Here is a 25,316-nt window from a genome sequence, read left to right as displayed (position 1 = left end):
GATGATTCCTCAAAAAGTTAAATGTAGAATTACCATATGATCTAGCAAATCCAATTCTAGTTATGTACCCAAAAGAATTGAAAGTAGGGACTCGAACAGGTATTTGTCTACTAATTTCACAGCAGCATTATTCACAATAATGAGTACTGACACATTCTTCAGCATGGATGAAACTTGACAACATTATGCTCAGTGAAACAAGCCAGACACAAAAGGACAAATATTGTATGAGCCATTTCTATGAGGTACCTTGTATAGACAAATTCATATGGACAGAAAGGAGAATAGTGGTTGCCAGAGGCTGAAGGAAAAGGAGAATGGGGAATTATTGTTTAATATGCATAGAGTTTCAATCTGGGATGATAAAAAATTTCTGGAGATGTAAAGTGACGACAGCTAAAAAAAAAAAGTGACGACAGCTGAACATTGTAAATGTACCTAACGTACTTAAAGACACTGCACTGTCCATTTACAAATAGTTAAAATGGTAACTATGAATAGTTTACTGCAATTACAAAAAATTTTAAGGTATCAAGAAATGGGGGAAAAATACTATTACTAGCTCCGGTAAGAGCTGGATCAGCAGAGCCTTCTCAAAATTAAAGATTATCAAATATTATTTATGACCTTGCATTTGCCAAGAGCAACTGACATTGCTCTCAATTGTATGAACTGCAAATGAAGTTATTAAAAGTATAAATTTTAATGACCTAATAGATGAATTTACAGAAAAGCAAGTCAGAAAAATGATCAATCACATCATATATTAATAAAGTATTACATATCGTATTATATAAAATTATGCTGCCAAAAATATTTTTGCAGTTTACAAGTTTATATTGTTACTCAATTATCACTATTACCCAATTATATTTTACAACAGTGATAACACAATAAAACATTTTTAAAGGAAAACTTTGTATTTTAGGTCCTTTAATGGCACTTTTTCCCTGCTTTTTGAAAAGGAGCTCTGCATTTTCATTTTGACTGGGCGCCCCAGATTATGTAATAGCTGGTTCTGACCCTCAGCTCTTATCCTTGATAGCCTGTTTATCTTTGACTGAGTCATTTAACCTTTGTATCTCAGTTTTCTCACCTCTCAAATGGGAATGGTATTTACCCTCCTTCGTAGAATTGATGTGAAATTAAAAAAAATATATACACACACACAGTGGTTTTAAAAATTGTAGGTACTTTAAAATATTGGTGGCATTGTTGCTGTTCATATGATATATTTTATAACTACTACCCTTCCTGGAGTCTGAGTCTTTAAACAAATACATTTCTTATCTAAAATGAAGAAATTTAATTCATTATTTTCTCTGGGGCTTTCCAGACTTTTGAGAGAGAAGCTAAGTGACTCATTTGGTCCATAAAGCCATCATTTTTTAGCTTAGTGATTTCATGGATGGAATTTATTTCTTCACATGACTAAAAGCAAAGTATAAACTGAAGATGATGCCAAAACACTAGACTTCAGTCAACACCTTTAAAGCCTAAAATTTCAAATAGCGTTTCTGATAAACTCTCTGACTTTTAAGCAACTCAATGGAAGAACAACACTAAGAGCGCTGAGTTCCCCCAGCTCTATCTCAGGGCAATCTGTAGATACCAGACGCTGCTGAGTGTAAATAAAAATACTGCTGTAAATACAGAGGCAAAAATGCCTCAGCACTAGGATGGCTTTGATGAGGAGCTCTGCCAGATTAGAGGACTGAGTCTGAGAGCCAAGCATTGACCGACGCAGAAGCTGGGGTCCTACATCTGAACCCTCCCATCACGCACACTTAGAGCAAACTCTGACAATATCCAGACCATTGGTACAGGTGACACTGTTGACCCACCATCACGGGGGGTTTCCTGAGTCCTTTATACATCTTCCTGCATCTCCCTAGTTACCATATGTAGGTGACTGGCTTAGGGGTGCGGCTACGTCCTTTGTGTCAAGAGTCCTGTCCCAGGGGACCAAACTTGTAACTAATCCATAGGTTAACCAGCTGGTTAGGGGTAGAATTCCAATTGCTCCACAACTCATGGCTCTGAAAAGTTGGCTAACATCCCCCTGCTCCAGGGCCGGGGAATCCGCTCTGAAGTGTTCTCTCCCTCACTGGCCATCCCTCACATAGGCTCTCCTACTGCCTAACCTTTGCCCTTTCTAATTGCCCTGATCTCATCCCAACCTCCATAGCTGTGTTTAAAGTCCACCTCTGGGGAACACACAGAGTGAGTGCTCCAGATAATTCCTTTCCCAGTCCTGCTCGGCATCTGGCCGGTTGGCCGTGTACCCAGACTTCCTGGGACACTGGCTGGGGTTTGAGGAGGGACCTCACTACCTACCTGGCTACAGGATGACGCTGGCCACTAGCTTCTTGATTTTGTGGCTCAGCCTGGAGGGTGGCCTGGCTCCGAGTGACACCAGCCCTGACGCAGAGGAGTCCTATTCAGACTGGGGCCTTCGGCACATCCGGGGCAGCTTTGAATCTGTCAACAGCTACTTCGATTCCTTTCTGGAACTGCTGGGAGGGAAAAATGGAGTCTGTCAGTACAGATGCCGATATGGTGAGTGCACGGTCTCTCTTCCGGTGAGACTGTCACTGGTGGACCTGTGAAGAGCCTGAGCAGGGCCACAATCTGTCATGCACTTTTTCCTGTTATCCACCTCTTTGAGGGGTGCCAGATTCAGCAACTAAAAATATAGGACACCCAATGAAATTTGAATTTCAAATAAACAGCCAAAACTTTGTTAAAATATGTGAGATACTTGGGACACACTTATAGTGCCAAATTACTGGTTGTTTCTCTGAAATATAAATTTCACCGAGCTTCCTGTGTTTTATCTGGCAAACCTATTCCAAGGAGTTTTGTGAGACTTGTTTCCCTGGGGACAATGTAATGGGTTTATTGTGAGGCAGGTAGGTACTTAGGAAAAGGTGGCAAGGGTGCGGAGAAGGAATAAGAGATGTCTTAGGGAGGTGTTCCTAGGGATGGAAACTAAGCTGAACATTCAGGGAAAATTCTGCCAGAAAACTCTGAGCTTCCTCAGTTACTCTGCTCCTAGCTTGGAAATGGATTCGTCTCTCCCCCTGAATGCAGTTCACACCTTCCTTCCAGATCTGTCAGTCTCTGATCAATTTGCCTAACCCCCCACCCCACCCCACAAGAGAGCTGTCCCTGCCTCAGTCAGCAGTGGCAGTCCTTTGGTGGGTAGGATGGGTGTCTGCCAGCTGCCTCTGTCCACCAGGGATCAGGCCGCAAGCAGGCCTGGGGATGTGGAACTGAATTGGGTAGGAGCACTACCTCACCTGAGTTGTAAAGAGGGTACATGGGAGCCTGCATGCAGGTCTGGCTGCAAAAGAACAGACCCTGTGGCCCACTCTTCCTTCACCTTGCGCTGGAATTCAGTGTAACGGGAGCAGAACGTGGAGCCCTGGACCTTGCAGCTGGGAGGCAAGGGGTAACTTCAAACGCAAACGAAAATATTTCTGAAAGATACACAGCCTCATACAGCATTTGCTTCACTGTTTAGTTTATCAGATGTTTCATCATGGGATTAAAAGATGAAAATGGTGAGTTTAGCCTAATAGGAAAACACTTGAGAAATATTTTCTCCAGACACTCAACAGATAAAACTCAGCTTGGAGAGAGACTCAAAAGAGCTACACACTTGGGCTTCCATGGTGGCGCAGTGGTTGAGAGTCCGCCTGCCGATGCAGGGGACGCGGGTTCGTGCCCCGGTCTGGGAAGATCCCACATGCCGCAGAGCGGCTGGGCCCGTGCGCCATGGCCGCTGAGCCTGCGCGTCCGGAGCCTGTGCTCCGCAACGGGAGAGGCCACAACAGTGAGAGGCCCGCGTACCGCAAAAAAAAAAAAAAAAAGAGCTACACACTTGCTGGACTCACCCAAACAGCCTCGCAGTACCTTTTTAACCTGTGAGCGGGGGAAATCCCTTCCTTATAAACAGGGAGTGACGAAGAGACCATGGTTAATCCTCCAGAACCCAAAGTTTTACAGCACAGAAGCTTTCATCTCAGAGGGGAATGTTGAGAAAAGGAAGCTGCAGCGTCTCTGTGAAGATTCCATAGGATAAATCTGTGCTAGGACCCACCTGGACCGCTAGCAATGTCTTTGTCCAAGGCGTGTTAGACTAATGCAGAGATGCCTTGTCACAGGGACTGTTCTCACCTAGTTTGCATGGATGGGGCAGGAAAGGGTTAACTCACTTCAGATATTTGATCAACACTGGTGCTATTTTCCTTCCTGGAGGCAACACAAGACTTAGGTCTGTGGCTTAGCAAATAGATAACCGCAGGATTTTTTTTTTTTTTTTTTTAAGGTAAACGAGAACCAAACCCTCTTTTTCTCTAGCAAAACAGCGTTAAAAGATTTTAGCAAATTTTGGTTGCAAGCCTGCACCTGGGTCGGTCGATGCAGCAGCCACGGGTGGGGGATGGGAATAGTCAACAGAGAGATTACAGGAACACAAATAACTCCACTCACTCTACCAAACAGGACCTGTCCGACCAGGGGTCTGAAAAACACGTAGGAAATAGGGGGTTAAGCCTTGTTACCTCTGGAACGCAGTAGAGCCAAGAACCTGGAGGTTGTGCCCAAGCAGTACAGAACTTCTTCTCAAGTTGATTGTGGATCAAGGAGGCTTTTGAACAGATAACGCCTAATAACTAACTGAGTCTCTGTTTGCTTTGTGATACACTTCTTGTGCACAAAGCTTCTCTTTCTGTAAAAGAAACTCGCTGTGCTGCAAATCCCCTGAAGGGTTTGTTTAAACGGACTGCTAGCCCTCACCCCTCTTATACTGATTGGGTAGGTCTGGGGTGGGACCAGAAAATTTGCATTCTTAAGAGTTCACAGGTGATCCTGCTGCTGGTGGTCCTGGGACCATGCTTTGAGGAAAAAACTGCTTTAAAAACGGCAATTTTTTTGTGTGTGTGTCAGAAGGAACAATTTAGCAACAGTTAGTCTACAAGAAAAAAAATTGCCATTTGGTAGGTACTTACCACTGCTTAAAACAGTGGTTCCTACCTTGCTCTGCACTTAGAATCACCTGGGGGGTGGGGGTGGGGCCGCTTTAAAAAATGCCTGCTGCCCAAATCAATTAAATGGGAATCTCCATGGATTGGACCTAGACATGGTTATTTTTAACGTTTCCCAAGTGATTGCAAAGTGTGACCAAGGTAGAGAGCACTATTTAAGGGGTCATTCAGCCCATAGGTTGTTCAGACAGGCAAAGGTATATTTGTATCCTGCTAGCCTACACTAGCGTATCAATATTGCTTTCCACACTTCTTGTATCTACAATTCGTTTTCAGGTCAACACACAACATCTGAACTTGCCAAATGATCGGGCTGTAAATGTAATGAGATTCAGCATGGATAAATAGCATACATGGTACAACTGGTTTAAGGGGTCTGCACTAATGTGAACACGATTCCCTCTCCCATCTCAGGGATTCTGATTCAGTAGGTCTGTGCTAGGAACTGCACATGTGGTCCTCGAACCAGACTTTGAGAAATACTAGTAATGGAAAAATCAGGGGTTTGTACTGGGGGTGGGGGTGGGGAATCTCATTGTTGATGACCTTGGGCAAGTTACGTCTCTCAACCTTTGTTTCCTCATGTTTATAACTAATGTTAATAATACCTACCTTACAAGGCTGTTGTAAGAATTAAAGATAATATATATAAAGAATTAGTGCCAGGGCCTCCCTGGTGGCGCAGTGGTTGAGAGTCCGCCTGCCGATGCAGGGGATACGGGTTCGTGCCCCGGTCTGGGAGGATCCCATATGCCGCGGAGCGGCTGGGCCCGTGAGCCACGGCCGCTGGGCCTGCGCATCCGGAGCCTGTGCTCCGCAACGGGAGAGGCCACAACAGTGAGAGGCCCGCATACCGCAAAAAGAATAGAAAAAAAAAAAGAATTAGTGCCATATGGAACATGGCAGGTACCAAACAAATTTTATAAATGTTATGAGAAAATCTGGTGAACAGGTTAACTATGCATTCGGATTCTTCAGATTCCCTTTCAAAATAAAATTAAAAAACATGAAATCCCAGTGGCTGGACAACATCCTCTCAGCTTCTGGAAGAAATCATCAAGTGATGATTTAGGTGTTCTGTGCCTTTATGAAGGTCTGTGAGGCAGAATTTCTGTGTCTTGGAAATCATGATTTAAGCTATCAACCACACTGTCACACTTTGATAAAAGGACCTCATGATGATTTTCTTCTTGGGTTTAGTTCTAGGAAGAAAGGTATCCTTAAATATCAGCGTTCTTATTTTCAGGAGAACTTTTTATCTGAACCTTTTTATTTGAAATCTTAGAGCAAAATTCTATGAACCTGTGAGTTTATACGTTTTTCTAGACAAAGAATTCACAGCCTTCATCAGATTCTTAGAGGACCTGTGGCCCCCCAAAAAAAAAAACAGCTACTGACTTCGAGAGCAAAGGTTGTTCTCAAGAAGGGTGAGGAAATGTCCAGGTTTGCCAGTGGTGGAGGGAAGGGGTGCGCGTTCCTGGAACGTGGGACTTTAAATACTAAAACAAGCATGGTCCCAGGCAAACCAGGACAAGTCGCTCGCCTTACCTCATGCAGTAACTTAATCTGTTTTAGTGACTGAAATAGAGTTTATTGCTTCAGTTAAATTGTCACAGTTCTGTTTTGTTCCCTTGTTGTGTTCCTCATGCTGTATTTGAGGGTTTCTGGCAGGAAGCAGGATGTGCCCTTCAAATATGGCCCTTGGACTCCTAGGCAGACCTCTAGTGGAGCACACAGAGCCACTTCTGCGGGAACAAGCTGGGTGGGGAGAAGGGCCACACCCTCCTAAGAGGCTTAACCCTTGGCCTGGGTGATAAAGCGCCAGACATTTTTACTCTTTTTTCAGTGACAAAACAGAGAGAAAAACAGAGGAGCCCGGGAAGCAGCGGACCTTCCTGCGGGTAGAACTTTCGGGTTTCATGCCTAACTCCCTCATTTGTCTTTTAAGTGTTTTGTGGAGTTTCACTTTATGCAGAAGTTTTAAATTTTCCTAAGAACCAGTCTATCAGTCCTTTTCTTTATAGCTTCTGCATTTTTTGTCTTGCTTAAAAGACCATCCTCACATCAAGATCATAACATTCGGCTCTTTTTTCTGTGAAAGCAGCTGTAGCTAATACATAAGGAATGAATGTTGCTGTGTTCTGAAAGAAAACTTTTTTGTGAGCACTAAAGTTTTAATTTCAAATAATTTTCATATGTCACACAATATTATCCTTGTTTTGACTTTTCCCCCAATCATTTAAAAATATAAAAATCATTTTTATCTGGCAGGTTATACAAGAACAGGCAATGGGCTGGACTTGGGCCAGTGTTTGCCAAGCCCTCATCCAGAAGATCAGATGGTCAGCCTCCAACTCCTATAAATAGCCAAAACCAAAAAATAAATTAGTTTGTGGACATTGTACATTATTGATGCCTAGACTCAAAACATCAAACTGAAAAGACTCAACACAACTCAAATCTGCTCCAACTGTAATATGAGGATATAGTACCTGATTTCTGTCTGGACTCAAACCATCACCTTTTTTCTTAGAACTTTTAATTCAAGCTTCAAATAGAATTTCTACAGCTTTTGTAAAATATTAAAATAAAAAACTGTCATCAATATCAGGCCAGGTGGGACGTATCTATAGTTGGTGTCCCATTAGCTTTCAAACTGGGATATCAGAGTTTTATCTGCTGTAAATACAGCAGTGAGTTACCAACTGCAAAAAAGGCAGAGGGTAACTCAGGAAACTGGACAGAGTCTGCTGCAAAAGCCCTTTATCAGCGAAATTATTAAAGAGTTAAATTTCACCATCAAATTTAGACATTTGTTTCTTCATTGAAATTTTTTCCCTGATTTCTATAAAGCTAGTGTAGGTAGAACATTTGTAAAAGAACAATCTGAAGAAAAAATAAAATCACCATAGTCTCACCTCCAAGAGACAATACGCTTAAATTGTATGACATAGTGTGATTATTTTCATATGTGTAATTTGATTACTAATATTATTTAATACACTTTACCCATTCCCGTATTCCTAGTGCTACAAACACACACACACACACACACACACACACACACACGGCAGGTTAGTAGAGTATCAATGCTAAGTTATATTTCTCAAGACCTTTGAAAAGTAATGCAGGGACTACTGGTGGGCTGGTGGATTCTGTCAACAAGTACAGGACCTCTCCATTACAAATAACAAGAAAGACGGGGTGGATATAAAATATTAAAACAAAAAACACACACTCAACCTAGAATGAAATAAAGGGAAAACTTCAAGTTCCAGAAATGAAGGGGAAACAAAAAGCCAAAGTGGTAGCAGGAGCTGATGCTGCCATGGCCCTTGGGGGTGTCAGTCTGGAACATATATAAACTCCAGGGGCTGAGGAATGGGCTTTATTGCTCATACAGAGAGAGGAAAAGTAAATTTCACCTGTAAGAATTGGGAAGTTGGAACTGAACAGTCTGCATAAAGCTTAGAGCCTGAGAAACTGTCTAGTCCGTTTAAAAGGGATTAGATTATTGGATTATCCAATATTCCAAGAAGTAGCAAGAATGCTTTCTGTCCACCTGGGGCTGGAGCTTGGAGGAGGAATAAAGAACATCCACTAAGAAAAATCACTACCTGGGCTTCCCTGGTGGCGCAGTGGTTAAGAATCCACCTGCCAATGCAGGGGACATGGGTTCAAGCCCTGGTCTGGGAGGATCCCACATGCCGTAAAGCAACTAAGCCTGTGCACCACGACTACTGAGCCTGCGCTCTAGAGCCTGTGAGCCACAACTACTGAAGCCCACGCACCTAGAGCCTGTGGTCCGCAACCAGAGAAGCCACCGCAATGAGAAGACTGCGTACTGCAAGGAAGAGTAGCCCCTGCTTGCTGCAACTAGAAAAGGCCTACACACAGCAATGAAGACTCAATGCAGCCACACACACACAAAAAATCACTACCTGAAGCATACACTAGGCATAGGTGAGGAATCTGAATCTATACAGGTGGCCTGGTGTGAGTATCCCAATCTGAGAAATTAACATAAAGACATATGTCTCACTTATCTTGGGACTCCCAGAGCCACAGCAAAAGCAATTAGGGACTACTCTGTAGTATGTGACACAGGGCACAGGAATTCATTTAGAAAAACAAGCCCTCCTGAAAACAATTACATACCATTCGAAAAGATAATCCACCATGCGGGAGAGTCAGTAGACGTTAAAAAATGAAACGGCATCCCAAGGACTGGAGATAATAAAAAATAACAACATTTGAAATTATTAAAGAAATAAAAGAAGCAATAGAAAACATAATTAAAAAACAGAACTCAATGAAAACAAATACACAGATTTAAAGAACATTTACATAGAACTCCAAGAAATGAAAATTATAGTCATCAAAAGAAAAAAACTCAGTGGATGGGTTACATAGCAGATAACCTAGCAGTCAGTCAACCTAGAGATAATTAGTAAAATGGAAAATAAATTTGATGAAGCTAGTAAAAATTCGGTACAGAGAGAAAAAGATAGAAAATATGAAAGAGAGATTAAGATATATGAAGGACAGGATTAAAAAGACTCACCATTCAGTGTAAGAGTCCCAGAAGGAGAAACTATAGAGAATGAAGAAAATAAAAAATTCAGACAAGGGCTGTGAATTCTCCAGAGGTGAAAGACACCCGAGTCTTCAGATTGTTCCAAGTGGGGTAAGGATACACAGTCTACCTATAGATACATTGTAGTGAAACTGTGGGAATTGAGGAAATTGGAATTTTTGTGCATTTCTGGTGGGAATGCAAAATGGTACAGCTGCTGAAGAAAGCCTGCTGATAATTCCTGAAAAAGTTAAACAGAATTACTATGTGACCCAGCAATTCCACTCCTCGGGTATGTATACCCAAAAGAACTGAAAACAGCTATTCAAACAAATACTTGTACAAAATTATTCATAGCAGCACTCTTCACAATAGCCAAAAGATGGAAATGACCACCACATCCATCAATGGTGGATGAATAAACAAACTGTGGTAGATCCAGAGAATGGAATATTATTCAGCCATAATGATAATATGGATGAACTGTGAAAGATGGAGCATGACTGCTAAAGATGGGTACGGGGATGATTAAAATGTTCTAAAATTAGATTGTGGTGATGGTCTCACAACTCTGTGAAAAGCTAAAACCCATTGAATTACACACATTAAACGGGTGAACATATAATATATTAATTACATCTCAATAAAGCTGTCGTAGAAAAAAATGTAATGAAAAAGAGATGCAAATCATAATGGCAACTGCAATAGTTAAGTATTGTTGAGTAGCAGGTGATCCCCAAACTTAGCAGCAGAAAATAACAAACATTTATTGTATCACACAGTTTCTGAGGGTCAGGAATCTAGGGGCTCTGCTGGGTGTTTCTGGCTCTGAGTTTCTCATAAAGTTGTAGTCACACTGCCTGTTGATATTACAGTCTCTGAAGATATGACTGAAGCTGGAGATCTCCTTCCAAACTCATGTGGCTGTTAGCAGGAAGCTTTAGTTTTTTACCAATGGACCGTTCCATGACAGAAGTTGTAGCCTTTTTTTTTTTTTGACATCTTTATTGGAGTATAATTGTGTTACAATGTTGTGTTAGTTTCTGCTGTATAACAAAGTGGATCAGCTATATGTATACATATATCCCCATATCCCCTCCCTCTTGCGTCTCCCTCCCACCCTCCCTATCCCACCCCTCTAGCTGGTCACAAAGCACCAAGCTGATCTCCCTGTGCTATGCAGCTGCTTCTCACTAGCTATCTGTTTTACATTTGGTAGTGTATATATGTCAATGCTGCTCTCTCGCTTCGTCCCAGCTTACCCTTCCCAGAAGTTGTAGTCTTTTATAATGTAATCTTGGAAGCAACATGGCTCCACTTCTGCCATATTCTGTTGATTACACAGACCAACCCTAGGACAATACACAAGGTTATGAATACCAGGAGATGGGGATCACTGAGGGCCACCTTGAAACACCATCATATACACATGTTGTACCACAGCAACAAATACCCAAATAGACTGTGGCAGAGACTGCTTATTGTCCCCCTTTTCTACATTCAGAAGCCCTCCTCCCAACTTCCAGCAGGGCTCATGGCTGCCTCCATTGAAGAAAAACTTCATTTCCTAGCCCACATTTGCAACTAGGTGTTGCCATTTGATTAAGGTCTGGCCAAAGGGAAGTAAGATGAAGTGATGTGTGTAGCATTCTGGGGTGTGTTTATTTATTTATTTTGAGGTACGTGGGCTTCTCACTGTTGTGGCCTCTTCCGTTGCGGAGCACAGGCTCCGGACACGCAGGCTCAGTGACCATGACTCACGGGCCTAGCGGCTTTGCGGCATGTGGGATCTTCCCGGACCGGGGCATGAACCCGTGTCCCCTGCCTTGGCAGGCGGACTCTCAACCACTGTGCCACCAGGGAAGCCCTGGAGTGTGTTTATTAAAGAGAGGAGCTCTGACCTTTCCACCTCCTTCTTCCATCCTGCTGCTTGTAATATGGATGTGTTGGCTGAAGCTCCATCTTGGACCATGAGAGTCAGGGCTAAATTCCAGGGCTGGTAGAGCTGAAGGCTAGAAGCAGCCTGGGTTCCAGAAAAGGTCAGATTTATCATTCCAGTCTTCTGAGCCTTAATTCTGGATCTTGATGAGATATCCTATCTTGTTTAAGCATCTGAATAATACAGTATGTAGGAGGTATAATAAATATATGGAGAAAATTATAACACTCTGTTGAAAGACATAAAGGAAGACCTAAGTAAATAGAAAGCTATATTAGACCCATGTTTGGGAATTCAGAATATTATAAGGAAGTCAGTTGTCTCCAAATTAATCTATAAATTCAATGTATTTTAAATAGAAATCCTCATTTCGTCTCTTGTAGACATAATCTATATGTCTCATGTAGACTAATTGGACTCTCAAATTCATATGCAAGAGTAAAAGTCCAAGAGTAATGAAGGCAGTTTTTAAGAATAATAAGGAGGGAGGGCTCTAAAGCATAGACTTCATACCTAAAAATTAAAACAGAAAGATGGGAAAAAAGAAAAAGAAAAATGGGGTGCAAAGGGGCTTCAACTGTAGTTATACCATTTAATTAAACAGAAGAAATACTTACAGCATGTTTGGCAAGTTAACATTCATTGTGTTTGTGTAGTGGGTACATGGGTATTTGTTTACCTGACTTCGGTTTTGAAATATTTCATAATACAAAATAATTGAAAATAAAATACCTGGCAGGAGAAGATTAAAGAAAAGAAAGAGGAAATGCCATGTGTCTCACTTGGAGGATTAATTCTTAGCTTATTTCCTCTGTCTTCTGTTATGTCTTGCATCTCCTACACAAGGCAAAGGAACTGGGGAAAGAACATGGGCTTTGGAGACAAACAGGATATCTGGATTTATATCCCAATTCCCCCCACTTTCTATATGACTCAGACAAGTCACAAAACCTCTTAGCCCCATATTCCTTATCTGGATAATGGGATAAAAATACTCACTGCAGATGACTGTCCTGAGGTCATCTCAGGTCAAGGTTATATTTATCTATAATGACTACCCTTGACACACTGACAAAGCTTCTCTGTATGCATTTGCAAGATTATAAAATTACCCAAAAGCCAAGTAGGAGAAACCAAGAAATCCAAAGCTTTTCAGATAGCTTCGCCTTAGTTCTGTGACACAAATGCCTAAAATGTTTCATTGGGGTGTTTTCTTTGCCCTTTGGTAAACAATGCTTTGTCTGCATTTATGGAATCTTGCAAAATTTCCTTCACGCTATTCTAAGAAAGTTTGTGGTACTGTTGTTGTTGTGTTTTTTTTCCGGTACACGGGTCTCTCACTGTTGTGGCCTCTCCTGTTGCGGAGCACAGGCTCCAGACGTGCAGGATCAGCGGCCATGGCTCGTGGGCCCAGCCACTCCACAGCATGTGGGATCTTCCCGGACCGGGGCACAAACCCGTGTTGGCTGCATCGGCAGGCAGACTCTCAACCACTGCGCCACCAGGGAAGCCCTGTGGTACTGTTTTAATTCTGATCCCTTAAGTGTATGATCAGATCTTTGTGCATAGTATGTGGTCTTACAGTGGATAGAAGAATGAGAAACCTTGAGTTTCAGTTTGGTTTTGCCACAGACCTTATCTTCAAGGTCGTGCATGTAAGAAACATTAGAATTGTTAGTAAGTAAGTGCTCATAAAATTCTTCAATATTTGGAGAAAAACGCCAACCTGGTCTGAAGGTTATTACTCTTTTATGATATCATCATAATCATCATCACCACCTAATTTAAGTCTGGTGAGGAGCAGTGACTTTTTCTTTTAATTAAAAAAATTTTTTTCTTTATTTATTTTATTTTCTGCTGCTTTGGGTCTTTGCTGCTGCACGCGGGCTTTCTCTAGTTGCGGCGAGTGGGGGCTACTCTTTGTTGCGGTGCGTGTGCTTCTCACTGCGGTGGCTTCTCTTGCTGCGGAGCACGGGCTCTAGGCATGTGGGCTTCAGTAGTTGTGGCACACAGGCTCAGTAGTTGTGATTCGCGGGCTCTAGAGCCTGGGCTCTAGATCCCAGGCTCAGTAGTTGTGGCGCATGGGCTTAGTTGCTCCACAGCACGTGGGATCTTCCCGGACCAGGGATTGAACCTGTGTCCCCTGCACTGGCTGGCAGATTCTTCCCTGTGCCACCAGGGAAGTCCCATGAGCAGTGACTTTTAAAGGAAAAACTGAACATGCTTTTTAGATCATTTTTATTTGATGAATGTTCCCAAATGCTTACTTTCTAAACATTTCTTCTCGCTTCTTTCCTCTCTTTCCCCTGCTAGGAAAGGCACCAATGCCCAGACCTGGATACAAGCCTCAGGAGCCCAACGGCTGCAGTTCCTATTTCCTGGGTCTCAAGGTACCAGAAAGTGTATGTACACCACCATTGTTTTCTTAGTTGATTGGTTTTAATTAAAACTAATCCAAGAGTTACCACTTATGGAACTCAGCACTTAAGGAATATGACTGAGAAATATGATTAGTATTTTAAATTGGATACAGAGAAAGGGAGGTAATTTTCAAAGAAAGTTTCCGATTTCCTTTCCTCAGAGGCAGCTATCCCCCAGATAAGCCGTTGTGTAGTGAACTCTGAAAGCACCAATGCAAATATCAGCTGAGCCTTAGTGAACCAAACATAACTTAATTTGAAATACATCTGACAAGTTTGACTTATTTAAATTGGTGAGACTTTCCAGTGATGTACTGGAGCAAACTGGTACTGACCAGTACCAGTGAGGGCTGATTGCTGTATCCTCAGCACTTTTGCAAGCGGCTGACTTGGTGATGGTACCGTCAAATCAACTATGTTTGGAGTATTAACATCATAGGAACCTGCAAACACACCTCCACCCACCCACACGCCCATACACACAACCAGCTACTGGCTAAACATTTATCATTTTGCCTCTGACTGTTTCTCAAACTGTCGACTTCCTCTAAAAACAAGGAATAATTAATTTCTTTTAAGACCCCTTGGAAGCCCTTTTACCTTTTTCACTTTAGAAAAGAGGTATCATGTAACATGTAGGTAGAAGGATTTCATATCTAAAATCATAGTTTAGCTATGCCTTTAGTTGGTGTCTTAATCGGGCTAAACTTCACTTTTCTGCTGGTTCAAAAGATTTTTGTAGTCATTTTCTAAGCAGCATAATGTTTATTTTTCTAACTAAAATGCTGCTCACCCATGTAGCATTTTTGTGCAAATTGAAAAAAAGTTCCCTTTCCTCAAGATGGTATTCTTCCATTTGTCAGAAACTAAGCTTAGGGCTTCCCTGGTGGCGCAGTGGTTGAGAGTCCGCCTGCCGATGCAGGGGACATGGGTTTGTGCCCTGGTCCGGGAAGATCCCACATGCCACGGAGCGGCTAGGCCCGTGAGCCATGGCTGCTGAGCCTGCGTGTCGGGAGCCTGTGCTCCGCAACGGGAGAGGCCACAACAATGAGAGGCCCGCGTACCTCAAAAAAAAAAAAAAAAAAAGAAAGAAACTAAGCTTAATATACTGATTTTGTAAGAAAAGGAAATGCCTGCCACTGGCTGGATATTTTTCTTAATAAATATATAAATCTATGATGTCTTGTGGGAAGGTGCCCTCTTAGATATGACACTCTTGTTCACTGAACAACCTTCACAGCTGTACGCCTAACCTGGTCCACAATCATCAATATGTGAATGGACACAGAAAACAATCCTTCCAAATATACATTAGAGAAACAATGTATTTTTGGCTAATATCTTTTACTTGATATCAATTTAGTAGCTAAGGAAGTGGTATGCACTCTATTTTGGGAGTAATGTCATTTTGTTTACTGGTACAAATATTATTTAGAACTAGTTCAAGAATTTCCAGTTGAGTTGAATTGAACGATAGCCACTATACTCATCTAATTCTGTTACCTCTGTTATGATGTATTCTTAGGTTTAGGGGTGAGGTGCAAGCAAAGTAGTTTGCTTCAGGTATCAGATGATGGGAATTTACCCAGAATTGCTGAGTCCAGGCCTTTGCCTAGTCTAATGAGTTAGATTATCTCTTAATGTAATAATGCTTTGTTTTGGTTTTTGCTTAAAAGGGCATTTTAAACTACCAAAGTCCATATTCTGCTCTAGGTGGTCTTGCAGTAAAAGTTCAAGCAAGAGAACACTTAAGGAGACCCAAGAGGAAAGAATCTATGATAGCTGGTTAATCAATCCCCACTCATATCTTGAAATCAGATTTTCACAGCTTCCATCCAAGTCCATGTCTATATTATGAGAAGAACTGCAAAAGATCCATGTCTATGGAAGCAACCTAAGTGTCCATCGACAGATGACTGGATAAGGAAGATGTGGCACATATATACAATGGAATATTACTCAGCCATAAAAAGAAACAAAATTGAGTTATCTGTAGTGAGGTGGATGGACCTAGAGTCTGTCATACAGAGTGAAGTAAGTTAGAAAGAGAAAAACAATACTGTATGCTAACACATATATATGGAATCTAAAAAAAACCCAAAGAACCTAGGGGCAGGATGGGAGTAAAGATGCAGACCTACTAGAGAATGGACTTGAGGACATGGGGAGAGGGAAGGGTAAGCTGGGACAAAGTGAGAGAGTGGCATGGACATATATACACTATCGAATGTAAAATAGATAGCTAGTGGGAAGCAGCCGCATAGCACAGGGAGATCAGCTCAGTGCTTTGTGACCACACAGAGGGGTGGGATGGGGAGGGAGGGAGACGCAAGAGGGAAGAGGTACGGGGATATATGTATATGTATAGCTGATTCACTTTGTTGTAAAGTAGAAACTAACACACCATTGTAAAGCAATTATACTCCAATAAAGATGTTAAAAAAAAAAAGATCCATGTCTAAACTCACCCTGTTCTCATCTGTTTTATAAACCACAGAATGATTACTCTTGTTTAATCACTTATTGTATCATGTCCCTTCCTTCCTCAAGAGTCTTTATCAAATCTAACTTGCTATTTTGGATGTCAAGGCCATCTATCAACTTGCCTTTCTCCTTAATTAAAAAAAAAATATATATATATATAAAATAAAAATATATAATACATCACCCTGCAAAGACCCTTGAAAGACTAAACAAACTAGTTGACTTGCTCATATATGATATGCTCATTATTTCCTTTCTTTACCTGCTGTATCTTAAGTCTACCATCATCTCTAATAATCCTTTCAAAAAAATTCCTGTTTGGTAACTCTACATGTGGCAGTTTATGAACTTAGTTTATGACACATTTGTAATTGTTTATAGGATGCTTTATAAATGTGTGTGTGTGTGTGTGTTACTTTGTGGTTTGATCATAGTCCCCTTGTGGTCGGGAACTATGTTCTATCCCCACTCTGCTCCTCAACACATACAAACACATATACACATACTTAAAACAGTGCTGCATGGAATGGATCCCTGATAAATGCTGGTGACCTCTTCATGAACTGAGGCTTAATTTTTCATACTTCTGAGCCTTGGAATCTTTTGTTTAAACAAAATCTCATTTAGCATAGGTTTTAGTTGAATTTGCAAGTCTTGAAGCTATGCCCTCTTGCCTAACTTTCTGATTTCTATTTTTAGCACTATAGTGGCCTGTGAATTTGAAAATTACTAAACCCTAAAAGAAAAAGAAGAAAAGTGGGCCATTCAAAGTTATTAAACTAATAATTAGATCATGATCAAAACTTAGCATCCTGTGACTGTCAACCTGATGTATTCTTTCCAGTCATCGGTGCTTCTGAATTGATCTGAATCTGTAACAGGAATTTGAGAACAAGGTAGGCGAGGTTGCCTAAGGTCCTTGGTCTAAACGTGGCATTTTCTTCCTTCACTTTTCCTCAGATGGACTTGGGCATTCCAGCAATGACCAAGTGCTGCAACCAGCTGGACGTCTGTTATGACACTTGCGGTGCCAACAAGTATCGCTGTGATGCAAAATTCCGATGGTGTCTCCACTCTATCTGCTCTGACCTTAAGCGGAGTCTGGGCTTTGTCTCCAACATAGAAGGTAGGAATCTTAAGTGCATCTGCCCGTGAGCAGGGAGTTTTGTTCCTGTTTTCACACAGAAATGTAGCCAGAGCCCTTTTACTCAGAGACCATCAGAGCTCACTGATCTTTCATAATAGAACTCTGTGAACAATGCAAGCAAGGGGGAAGGAAGACTCTGGGCAATCCTTCACTAAAGTTCTTGCTGTCCTGCCCAGGAGCTGCTGGCACCACTCCTGATGGACAGGGCCATACCAAAGCCTTCCCAGAGAAATAAAATCTATCCTCTAAGGACAGAGCAAGACTTGCCCAACTGGCTTTCATTATCCATTCCACTGTTAAATAATTTTCCATATCAGGAATTATTCTGTATAGGACTATGTGGTTGGGTTTAAGCCTTTTTTTTTTCTTATTTTGTTCTCATCAGGGAAAGAATTTTAATTTAAAAATCTATCTTTTTTGTGTAAAGGTCTCTATATCTTTGAGGATAATTATTTTCAAACAACTGCTTACCTACCTAATTTCTAGCACTGACTCTGTAATTTCTTTTTCCTAATTTACCTTAGGAAAAGTTGTAATCCTTTAGTTTCTGAAGCCCGAACATTACATCCAGGTATTAGCACTGTATATTTTTAGACAGTGAAGTTTGAAATTCAGGCTTATGAAGAGCTGGCCCCATGCCACCGAGAAAGTCAGCCGCAGGAAGAATCTTGGATCTTGTTATAGATCAATGTCTAGAGTGTCGTCCTGAAGTGAATGTGTGAGGGCTTGAAAATATGAATAATTAATTAGGTCCTGTAAAAGGGAGTATCATTCTATCTGTACCTACAAAAGGTGAAAAAGTGCCTGCTGCTAATCTAGGGTCAGGTCAAGTTACTCCCTCCAAGCAACATCCTATTGATTCTTTCTCCTAAATATCTCTTTGATATATCACTTGCCTGGTTACTACAGATTAACACAATCTCTGGGTCCCATCCAATCTATTGACCCCATAGAGAGCAGGTATATTTTCATACCAGACGAATCTGATCATCTCCACCCTCCATGTAAGTCCTTCAATAGGTTCCTCTTCCTTAGGATTAAATCCAAGTCCTTAGCATGACATTCATAGCCCTTTCTGATTCAGTCCTAGCCTACCTCTCCAGCATCATCTTGCTTATTTCTGATTTCTTTCCTGATTTCTGCTATTCCAAACTATGTGGGTTGATGGCGCAAATCTTTCTGCCTCTTCAGTTCCCTCTGCTTGAAATACTCTGATTCTTCATTTTTTTGTTGTTGTTCAGTTTTATTGAGATATAACTCACATACTATACAATTCAACCATTTAACTGCTTTTTAAAATATGTTCACAGAGTTATGCAATCAGCCCCACAATTAATTTTAGAACATTTTCATCACTCCAAAAAGAAACTCTAGAGCCATTAGCAGTCCCACTACATCGTTCCCCTGGCTAGCTCTAGGCAACCATTAGTCTGCTTTCTACCTCTATAAATTTGCCTATTCTGGACAATTCATATAAATGGTATCATAAAATATGTGGTCTTCTGTGACTGGATTCTTTCACTTGGCAAGGTTTATCCATATTGTAGCATGTATCAGTATTTCATTCCTTTTTATTGCTGAATAACATTCCATTGTATGGATATAATATGTTTTCTTTATCCATTCATCAATTGATGGACATTTGGGTTGTTTCCACTTTTTGGCTATTATGAATAATTCTGGTATGAACATTTATGTACAAGTTTTTGTGGTGACATGTTTTCGTTTCTCTTGGATATATATCTAGGAGGGGAATTTCTGGGTTAGATGGTAATTTTATGACAAACTGATTTTCAAAACAGCTATACCATTTCACATTCCCACCAGCAATGTATTATGGTTCCAATTTCTCCACATCCTTGTCAACACTTGTTATTATCTATCTTATTACAGACCCTAGTTGGTGTGAAGTTATATCTCATTGTGGTTTTGATTTGCATTTCCCTGATGGCTAATGATGTTGAGCATCTTGTTATGTGCTTATTGGCCATTAAATAACTGCTTTGGAGAGATGTCTATTCATTTGCCCCCTTTTAATTTGGGTTATTTGTCTTTTTATTATTGAGTCATAAGACTTCTTGTATATATTCTGGATGCAAATCTTTTATCAGATATATGACTTGCAAATGTTTTCTCTCATTTTATGAGTTGATTTTTCACTTTCTTGATGATATAATTTGCAGCCCCAAAGTTTTACATTTTGATTAAGTCCATTTTATCCTTTAAAAATTTTTTTCTTGTACTTTTGGTGTCATATGTAAAAAGGCTTAGCCTAACTCAAGGTCACAAAGATTTACTCCTAAGTTTTCTTCTAAGAGTTTTGTTTTAGCTCATATATTTAGACCTATGATACATTTTAGTTAATTTTTGTGTAAGAAAGGGGTCCAACTTCATTCTTTTGTATGTGGACATACACCATTTGTTGGAAAAGACTATTCTTTCCCACCATTTGTTCCTGCACCATTTGTTGAAAGAGACTATTCTTTCCCACAATAAATTGTCTTTGCACCCTTGCCAAAAATCAATTTGCCATAATTGCAGTGTTTATTTCTAGACTTTCAATTCTATTCCATTGATCTATGCCAGTACCACACTGTTCCTATTATTGTAATTTTGTAGTAAATTTTGAAATCAGGAAGTGTCCTTCAACTTTGTTCTTTTTCAAGATTTCTTCAGATATTCTGGATCTCTTGCATTTCCATATGAATTTTAGGTTCAGCTTGTCAATTTCTTCAAGAAATGGCAGGTGGGGGCTTCCCTGGTGGCGCAGTGGTTGGGAATCCGCCTGCAAATGCAGGGGACACGGGTTCGGACCCGGTCCGGGAAGATCCCACATGCCGCGGAGCGGCTAGGCCCAGAGCGGCTGGGCCCGTGAGCCACAACTACTGAGTCTGCGTGTCTGGAGCCTGTGCTCCACAACAAGAGAGGCCGCGTTAGTGAGAGGCCTGCGCACTGCGATGAAGAGTGGCCCCAGCTCACCGCAACTAGAGAAAGCCCTCGCACAGAAGCGAAGACCCAACACAGCCAAAAAATAAATAAATAAAAATTTAAAAAAAAGAAATGGCAGGTGGAATTTTGATAGCACTCTTGTTGACTCTGTAAATCCTTTTGAGGAGTATTGCCATCTTTTTTCTTTTTAAAGATTTATTTATTATTTATTTTATTTATTTTTGGCTGCTTTGGGTCTTAGTTGCAGCACACGGGATCTTTGCTGAGGCATGCAGGATCTTTCATTGCGGTGCATGGGCTCTTTATCATGGTGCACAGGCTTCTCTCTAGTTGTGGCATGTGGGTTTTCTCATCTCTAGTTGTGGCGCACAGGCTCCAGGGCGCATGGGCTCTGTAGTTGTGGTGCACGGGTTCCAGAGCACGTGGACTCTGTAGTTTGCGGCACGCAGGCTCTCTAGTTGAGGTGTGCAAGCTCAGTAGTTGTGGTGCGTGGGCTTAGGTGCCCTGCAGCATGTGGGATCTTAGTTCCCTGACCAGGGATTGAACCCGTGTCCCCTGCATTGTAAGGTGGATTCTTTTGCACTGGACCACCAGGGAAGTCCCAAGGAGTATTGCCATCTTAACAAAATTATGTTTTCTGATCGATGAACATGAATATCATTCCACTTATTTGGGTCTTCTTTAATTTCTTTCAACAATGTTTTATAGTTTTCAGAGCACAGGTCTTATACTCTTTTGTTTAATTTGTTCCTAAGTATTTTATCCTTTTTGATGCTTTTTTTTTTTTTTTGGCTGTGTTGTGTCTTTGTTGCTGCATACAGTCTTTCTCTAGTTGCAGCAAGTGGGGGCTACTCTTCATTGCGGTGCGCATGCTTCTCATTGCAGTGGCTTCTCTTGTTGCAGAGCATGGGCTCTAGGCATGCGAGTTCCAATAGTTGCAGCACGCAGCCTCAGTAGTTGTGGCACAAGGGCTTAGTTGCTCCACAGCATGTGGGATCTTCCTGGACCAGGGATCGAACCCGTGTCCCCTGCATTGGCAGGTGGATTCTATTTTTACTTTTTCAGTTTATTTATTTATTTATTTTTTCAGGTATGTGGGCCTCTCACTGTTGTGGCCTCTCCCGTCGTGGAGCACAGGCTCTGGACACACAGGCTCAGCGGCCATGGCTCATGGGCACAGCCGCTCCGCGGCATGTGGGATCTTCCTGGACTGGGGCACGAACCCACATCCCCTGCATCGGCAGGCAGACTCTCAACCACTGCGCCACCAGGGAAGCCCTGGCAGGCGGATTCTTAACCACTGTGCCACCAGGGAAATCCCTTGATGCTATTATAAAGGGAATTGTTTTCTTAGTTGTATTTTCAGATTATTTGCTGATAATGTATACAACTACAATTGATTTTTGTATACTGATCTTTAATCTTGCAACCTTACTGAACTCATTTATTAGTTCCAAGAAATTTTTAGTAGATTCCTTAGGCTTTTCTGTACACAAGATAATATCATCTGCATATTGTCTTCCTTTTCAATTTAGATGCCTTTTATTTCTTTCTCTTGTCAATTGCCCTGGCTAGAACTTCTAGTACAGTATTGAAGAGAAGTGGTGAGAACAATGTGGAGATTAAACAACATGCTACTGAACAACAATATGCCAAAGAAGAAATCAGAAGAGAATATAACACACCAAGACTTATGAGATGCAGTAAAAGCAGTCCTAAGAGGGAAGTTTATAGCAATAAATGTCAACATCAAAAAAAAGAAGGATCTCACATCAACAACCTAACTTTACACCTCTAAGAACTAGAAAAAGAAAAGCAAATGAAGCCTAAAGTTTGTAGAAGGAAGGAAATAAGGAAGATCAGAGTGGAAATAAATGAAATAGAGACTAAAAGGACAATAGAAAAGATCAGTTAAACTGAGAGCTGTTTTATAAAATAGATAAAATAGACAAAACTTTAGCTAGGTTGGCCAAGAAAAAAAAAAAGGATGCAAATAAATAAAATCAGAGATGAAAGAGGAAACATTAAAACTAATATCACAGAAATACAAAGAACCATAAAAGACTACTGTGAAAAATTATACACGAAGTTAGACATTCTAGAAGAAATGGATAAATTCCTAGAAACATACAACCTACCAAGAATGAATCATGAGGAAATAGAAAATCTGATCAGAACTATTACTAGTAAGGAGATTGAAGCAGTAATCAAAAATCTCCCAACAAACAAAAATTTAGGACCAGGTGGCTTCACTTTTTTTTTTTTTTTTTTTTTTGCCGTACACAGGCCTCTCACTGTTGTGGCCTCTCCCGTTGTGGAGCACAGGCTCCGGACGCGCAGGCTCAGCGGCCATGGCTCACGGGCCTAGCCGCTCCGCAGCATATGGGATCTTCCCGGACCGGGGCACGAACCCACATCCCCTGCATCGGCAGGCAGACTCTCAACCACTGCGCCAACAGGGAAACCCCTTGGCTTCACTTTTAAAGTGGCTTCAACATTCAAAGAAGAATTAGCCAGCCATTTAAATGGCTTCAACATTTAAAGAAGAATTAATACCAATCCTTCTTTCAAAAAGCAGATGAGGAGGGAACATTTCCAAAGACATTTTAAGAGGCCAGCACTACCCTATTCCAAAACCAGATAAGGACACCACAAGAAAATAAAATTACAGGCCAATATCCCTGATGAATACAGATGCAAAAATCCTCCACGAAATATTAGCAACCTGGTTATTCAACCCACACTTGAATAGGGAAAGCTATAGGAAACATAGTAGTGTTATTTGAGGGAGTATTCTGAAAAAAAAAAAGGTAAATTTTCCATGGCGTGAGCACAGTGATGTGGGGCATTCTGATTGCTAATCATGGTTTCTACATGGAGGCCCATAAAAGGAGGGCATCCCAAAGTGTGTTCTGCTTTACTAGATTGGATAGAAGCTCCTCTGAAAAAGCTTCTCTTAAATCTATTTTTTCATTTTAATTCTGTATTTGCATCCCTGCCTCTACTTTCCTCTGGGTATCATGTTATCCTTGGAAATACGCTGCCTCTTCAAAATTACTCAGACTACTTGGGGTAGTCTTGTATATTAACCTTTATATTTCTCTTAATCTTTTTCAAGTAGCCTGTGATTCTCTGGCTGATACTGTGTTCAACACTGTATGGACCTTGGGCTGCCGGCCCTTTATGAACAGTCAGCGGGCAGCCTGCATCTGTGCAGAAGAGGAGAAAGAAGACTTATGAGGAAGAGGTGATTCCTTTCCCGTTTTGAGTGACACCACAGCCGTCAGTCTGGGAGATGGTAGTACGGCAGATGTGTCTCATTCTTTTTTCCAAAAGTTTGGATACCGCAAAGCAGGAGAAAGGAAACACTATTCTACAGCTGAAAAGCGAGTCATCATTTGAGGAGAATTGGAAAAAAGACATGGAGTGATTTGAAGACTATGCTTCACTTTAACACTGGTCTCCCCAACCAAGACATATTTGCCTGGAAATTCAGTTCTTAAAGACTAAAATACCAGGATTCCTGGAATTAATAATTATATTCATAAGTGAAATTTTGGAGAGTCCAACCATTTGGGAGGCAATGACTTTCCTCTGGTCCATGTTTCAGTTGCCAGTAAGCATCTCACATTTAATAAAGTGTACTTTTTAGAAAATTTGAAAAGAGATGAATGAATTCCATTATCACCAATATGCTTCCATTTCACTTAGAAGAGAACAGAACCCAACCTGGTAAGTTCCATCAATGATAACAGTTACTCCCACTGGTGCTTAAGAGATAAGAACAAGGCAAGGTCAGAGGCTTACCTGATTAAAGCCAATGGAGGTAGAGGTCAGATGGTGTTAGGCCTCTAAGGTTCCATTTTTTTCCTTCATTGAACTATTCCTGTTGAAATTTCCAATTACTAAGCGGTATTAGTGTCCTGTTAAGATCTGAGAAGCACTTGGTAAAAACTGCCACTGAAGACAGCTAGGAAAATCCCTGAAAACTGAGGGGAGTGAGAGACCGAGGGCCATTCCCTAAACTATGGTTCTCAGCCCTGATTGCAGATTAGAGTCACCTGAGGAGCATTAAAAAGCCAAAGAACCTCTGGGGGCGGGGGTGGTACCTACGTGTTGGTATTTTAAAAACACTCCCCAGTGATTCTGATGCACTGTGAGGCCTAAGGGCCACTAAAGTCAGGGATTGACAAATGAAGGCCCATGGGCCAGATCAGGCCCAACACCTGTTCTGGTAAAGTTTTACTGGAACGCAGCCAGGCTCACATTTGTTTACGGCTGTTCCTGTGCTAGGACAACAGAGTTGAGTAGTTGTAACAGGGCCTGTATGGCCCAGGAAGCCTAAACTAGTTACCCTTTGGCCCTTTACAGAAAAAGTTTACCAATCTTTGATCTACATCATTTTCTCCCTTCCCTTCCTTTTGTTAATTAATTTCACTGGTTCCAATTCGAAATGTTTGTTGCAGTTGTTTCTAAAAAAAAAAAATCTTATGATCTTATGTAAAGCCATAAAATGAATTGGCATGTTAAGAAAGCAGATTTAACTGCAGATAACATTAATTAATCTCTGTGGTTTAGGATATTTATCTCAATAAAATTTATTAAGCACCTACAAAATAGAGTACGGTATAGCTTTATACCTTTTTCTATTGTCTTATCAGTCTGAGGGCATAGAATGCCAAATAACAGGGCACATGGTACCACATTTTAATTCTGTCTACAGTTCAGTCACTGAACCACTTAAATTTAA

General features: G+C 41.1%; 1 protein-coding gene across 3 annotated transcripts; it reads left to right on the top strand.

Annotated features, from left to right (window-relative positions):
• The first annotated feature begins 2,186 nt into the window (after positions 1-2,186).
• On the top strand, positions 2,187-24,801 carry PLA2G12B (phospholipase A2 group XIIB). 3 transcript variants are annotated; one of them, XM_082634639.1, is made up of 4 exons: positions 2,187-2,559; positions 13,880-13,956; positions 17,431-17,596; positions 23,685-23,812. In XM_082634639.1, the coding sequence occupies exons 1-4, from the start codon at positions 2,349-2,351 to the stop codon at positions 23,804-23,806; spliced, it is 576 nt and encodes a 191-aa protein (XP_082490765.1). In that variant the 5' UTR covers positions 2,187-2,348; the 3' UTR covers positions 23,807-23,812. The 3 variants fall into 3 exon arrangements, with proteins under 3 accessions (XP_082490765.1, XP_082490763.1, XP_082490764.1); XM_082634637.1 differs by having other exon boundaries at positions 2,189-2,559; positions 13,880-13,968; positions 23,685-24,801; XM_082634638.1 differs by having other exon boundaries at positions 2,189-2,559; positions 13,880-13,968; positions 23,688-24,799.
• Positions 24,802-25,316: the final 515 nt, after the last annotated feature.

This window comes from Mesoplodon mirus, assembly GCF_964341445.2.
Source record: "Mesoplodon mirus genome assembly, chromosome: 2".
Classification (NCBI taxonomy): domain Eukaryota; kingdom Metazoa; phylum Chordata; class Mammalia; order Artiodactyla; family Ziphiidae; genus Mesoplodon; species Mesoplodon mirus.
This window is presented reverse-complemented; position numbering and strand designations above follow the sequence as displayed.

Excerpts from the sequence above, each read along its gene's own strand:
- PLA2G12B (XM_082634637.1), top strand. The coding sequence starts at position 2,349 with ATGACGCTGGCCACTAGCTTCTTGATTTTGTGGCTCAGCCTGGAGGGT. Across the intron at positions 2,560-13,879 it reads TCAGTACAGATGCCGATATG|GAAAGGCACCAATGCCCAGA; the intron begins GTGAGTGCACGG and ends TTCCCCTGCTAG. Across the intron at positions 17,597-23,684 it reads CTTTGTCTCCAACATAGAAG|TAGCCTGTGATTCTCTGGCT; the intron begins GTAGGAATCTTA and ends ATCTTTTTCAAG.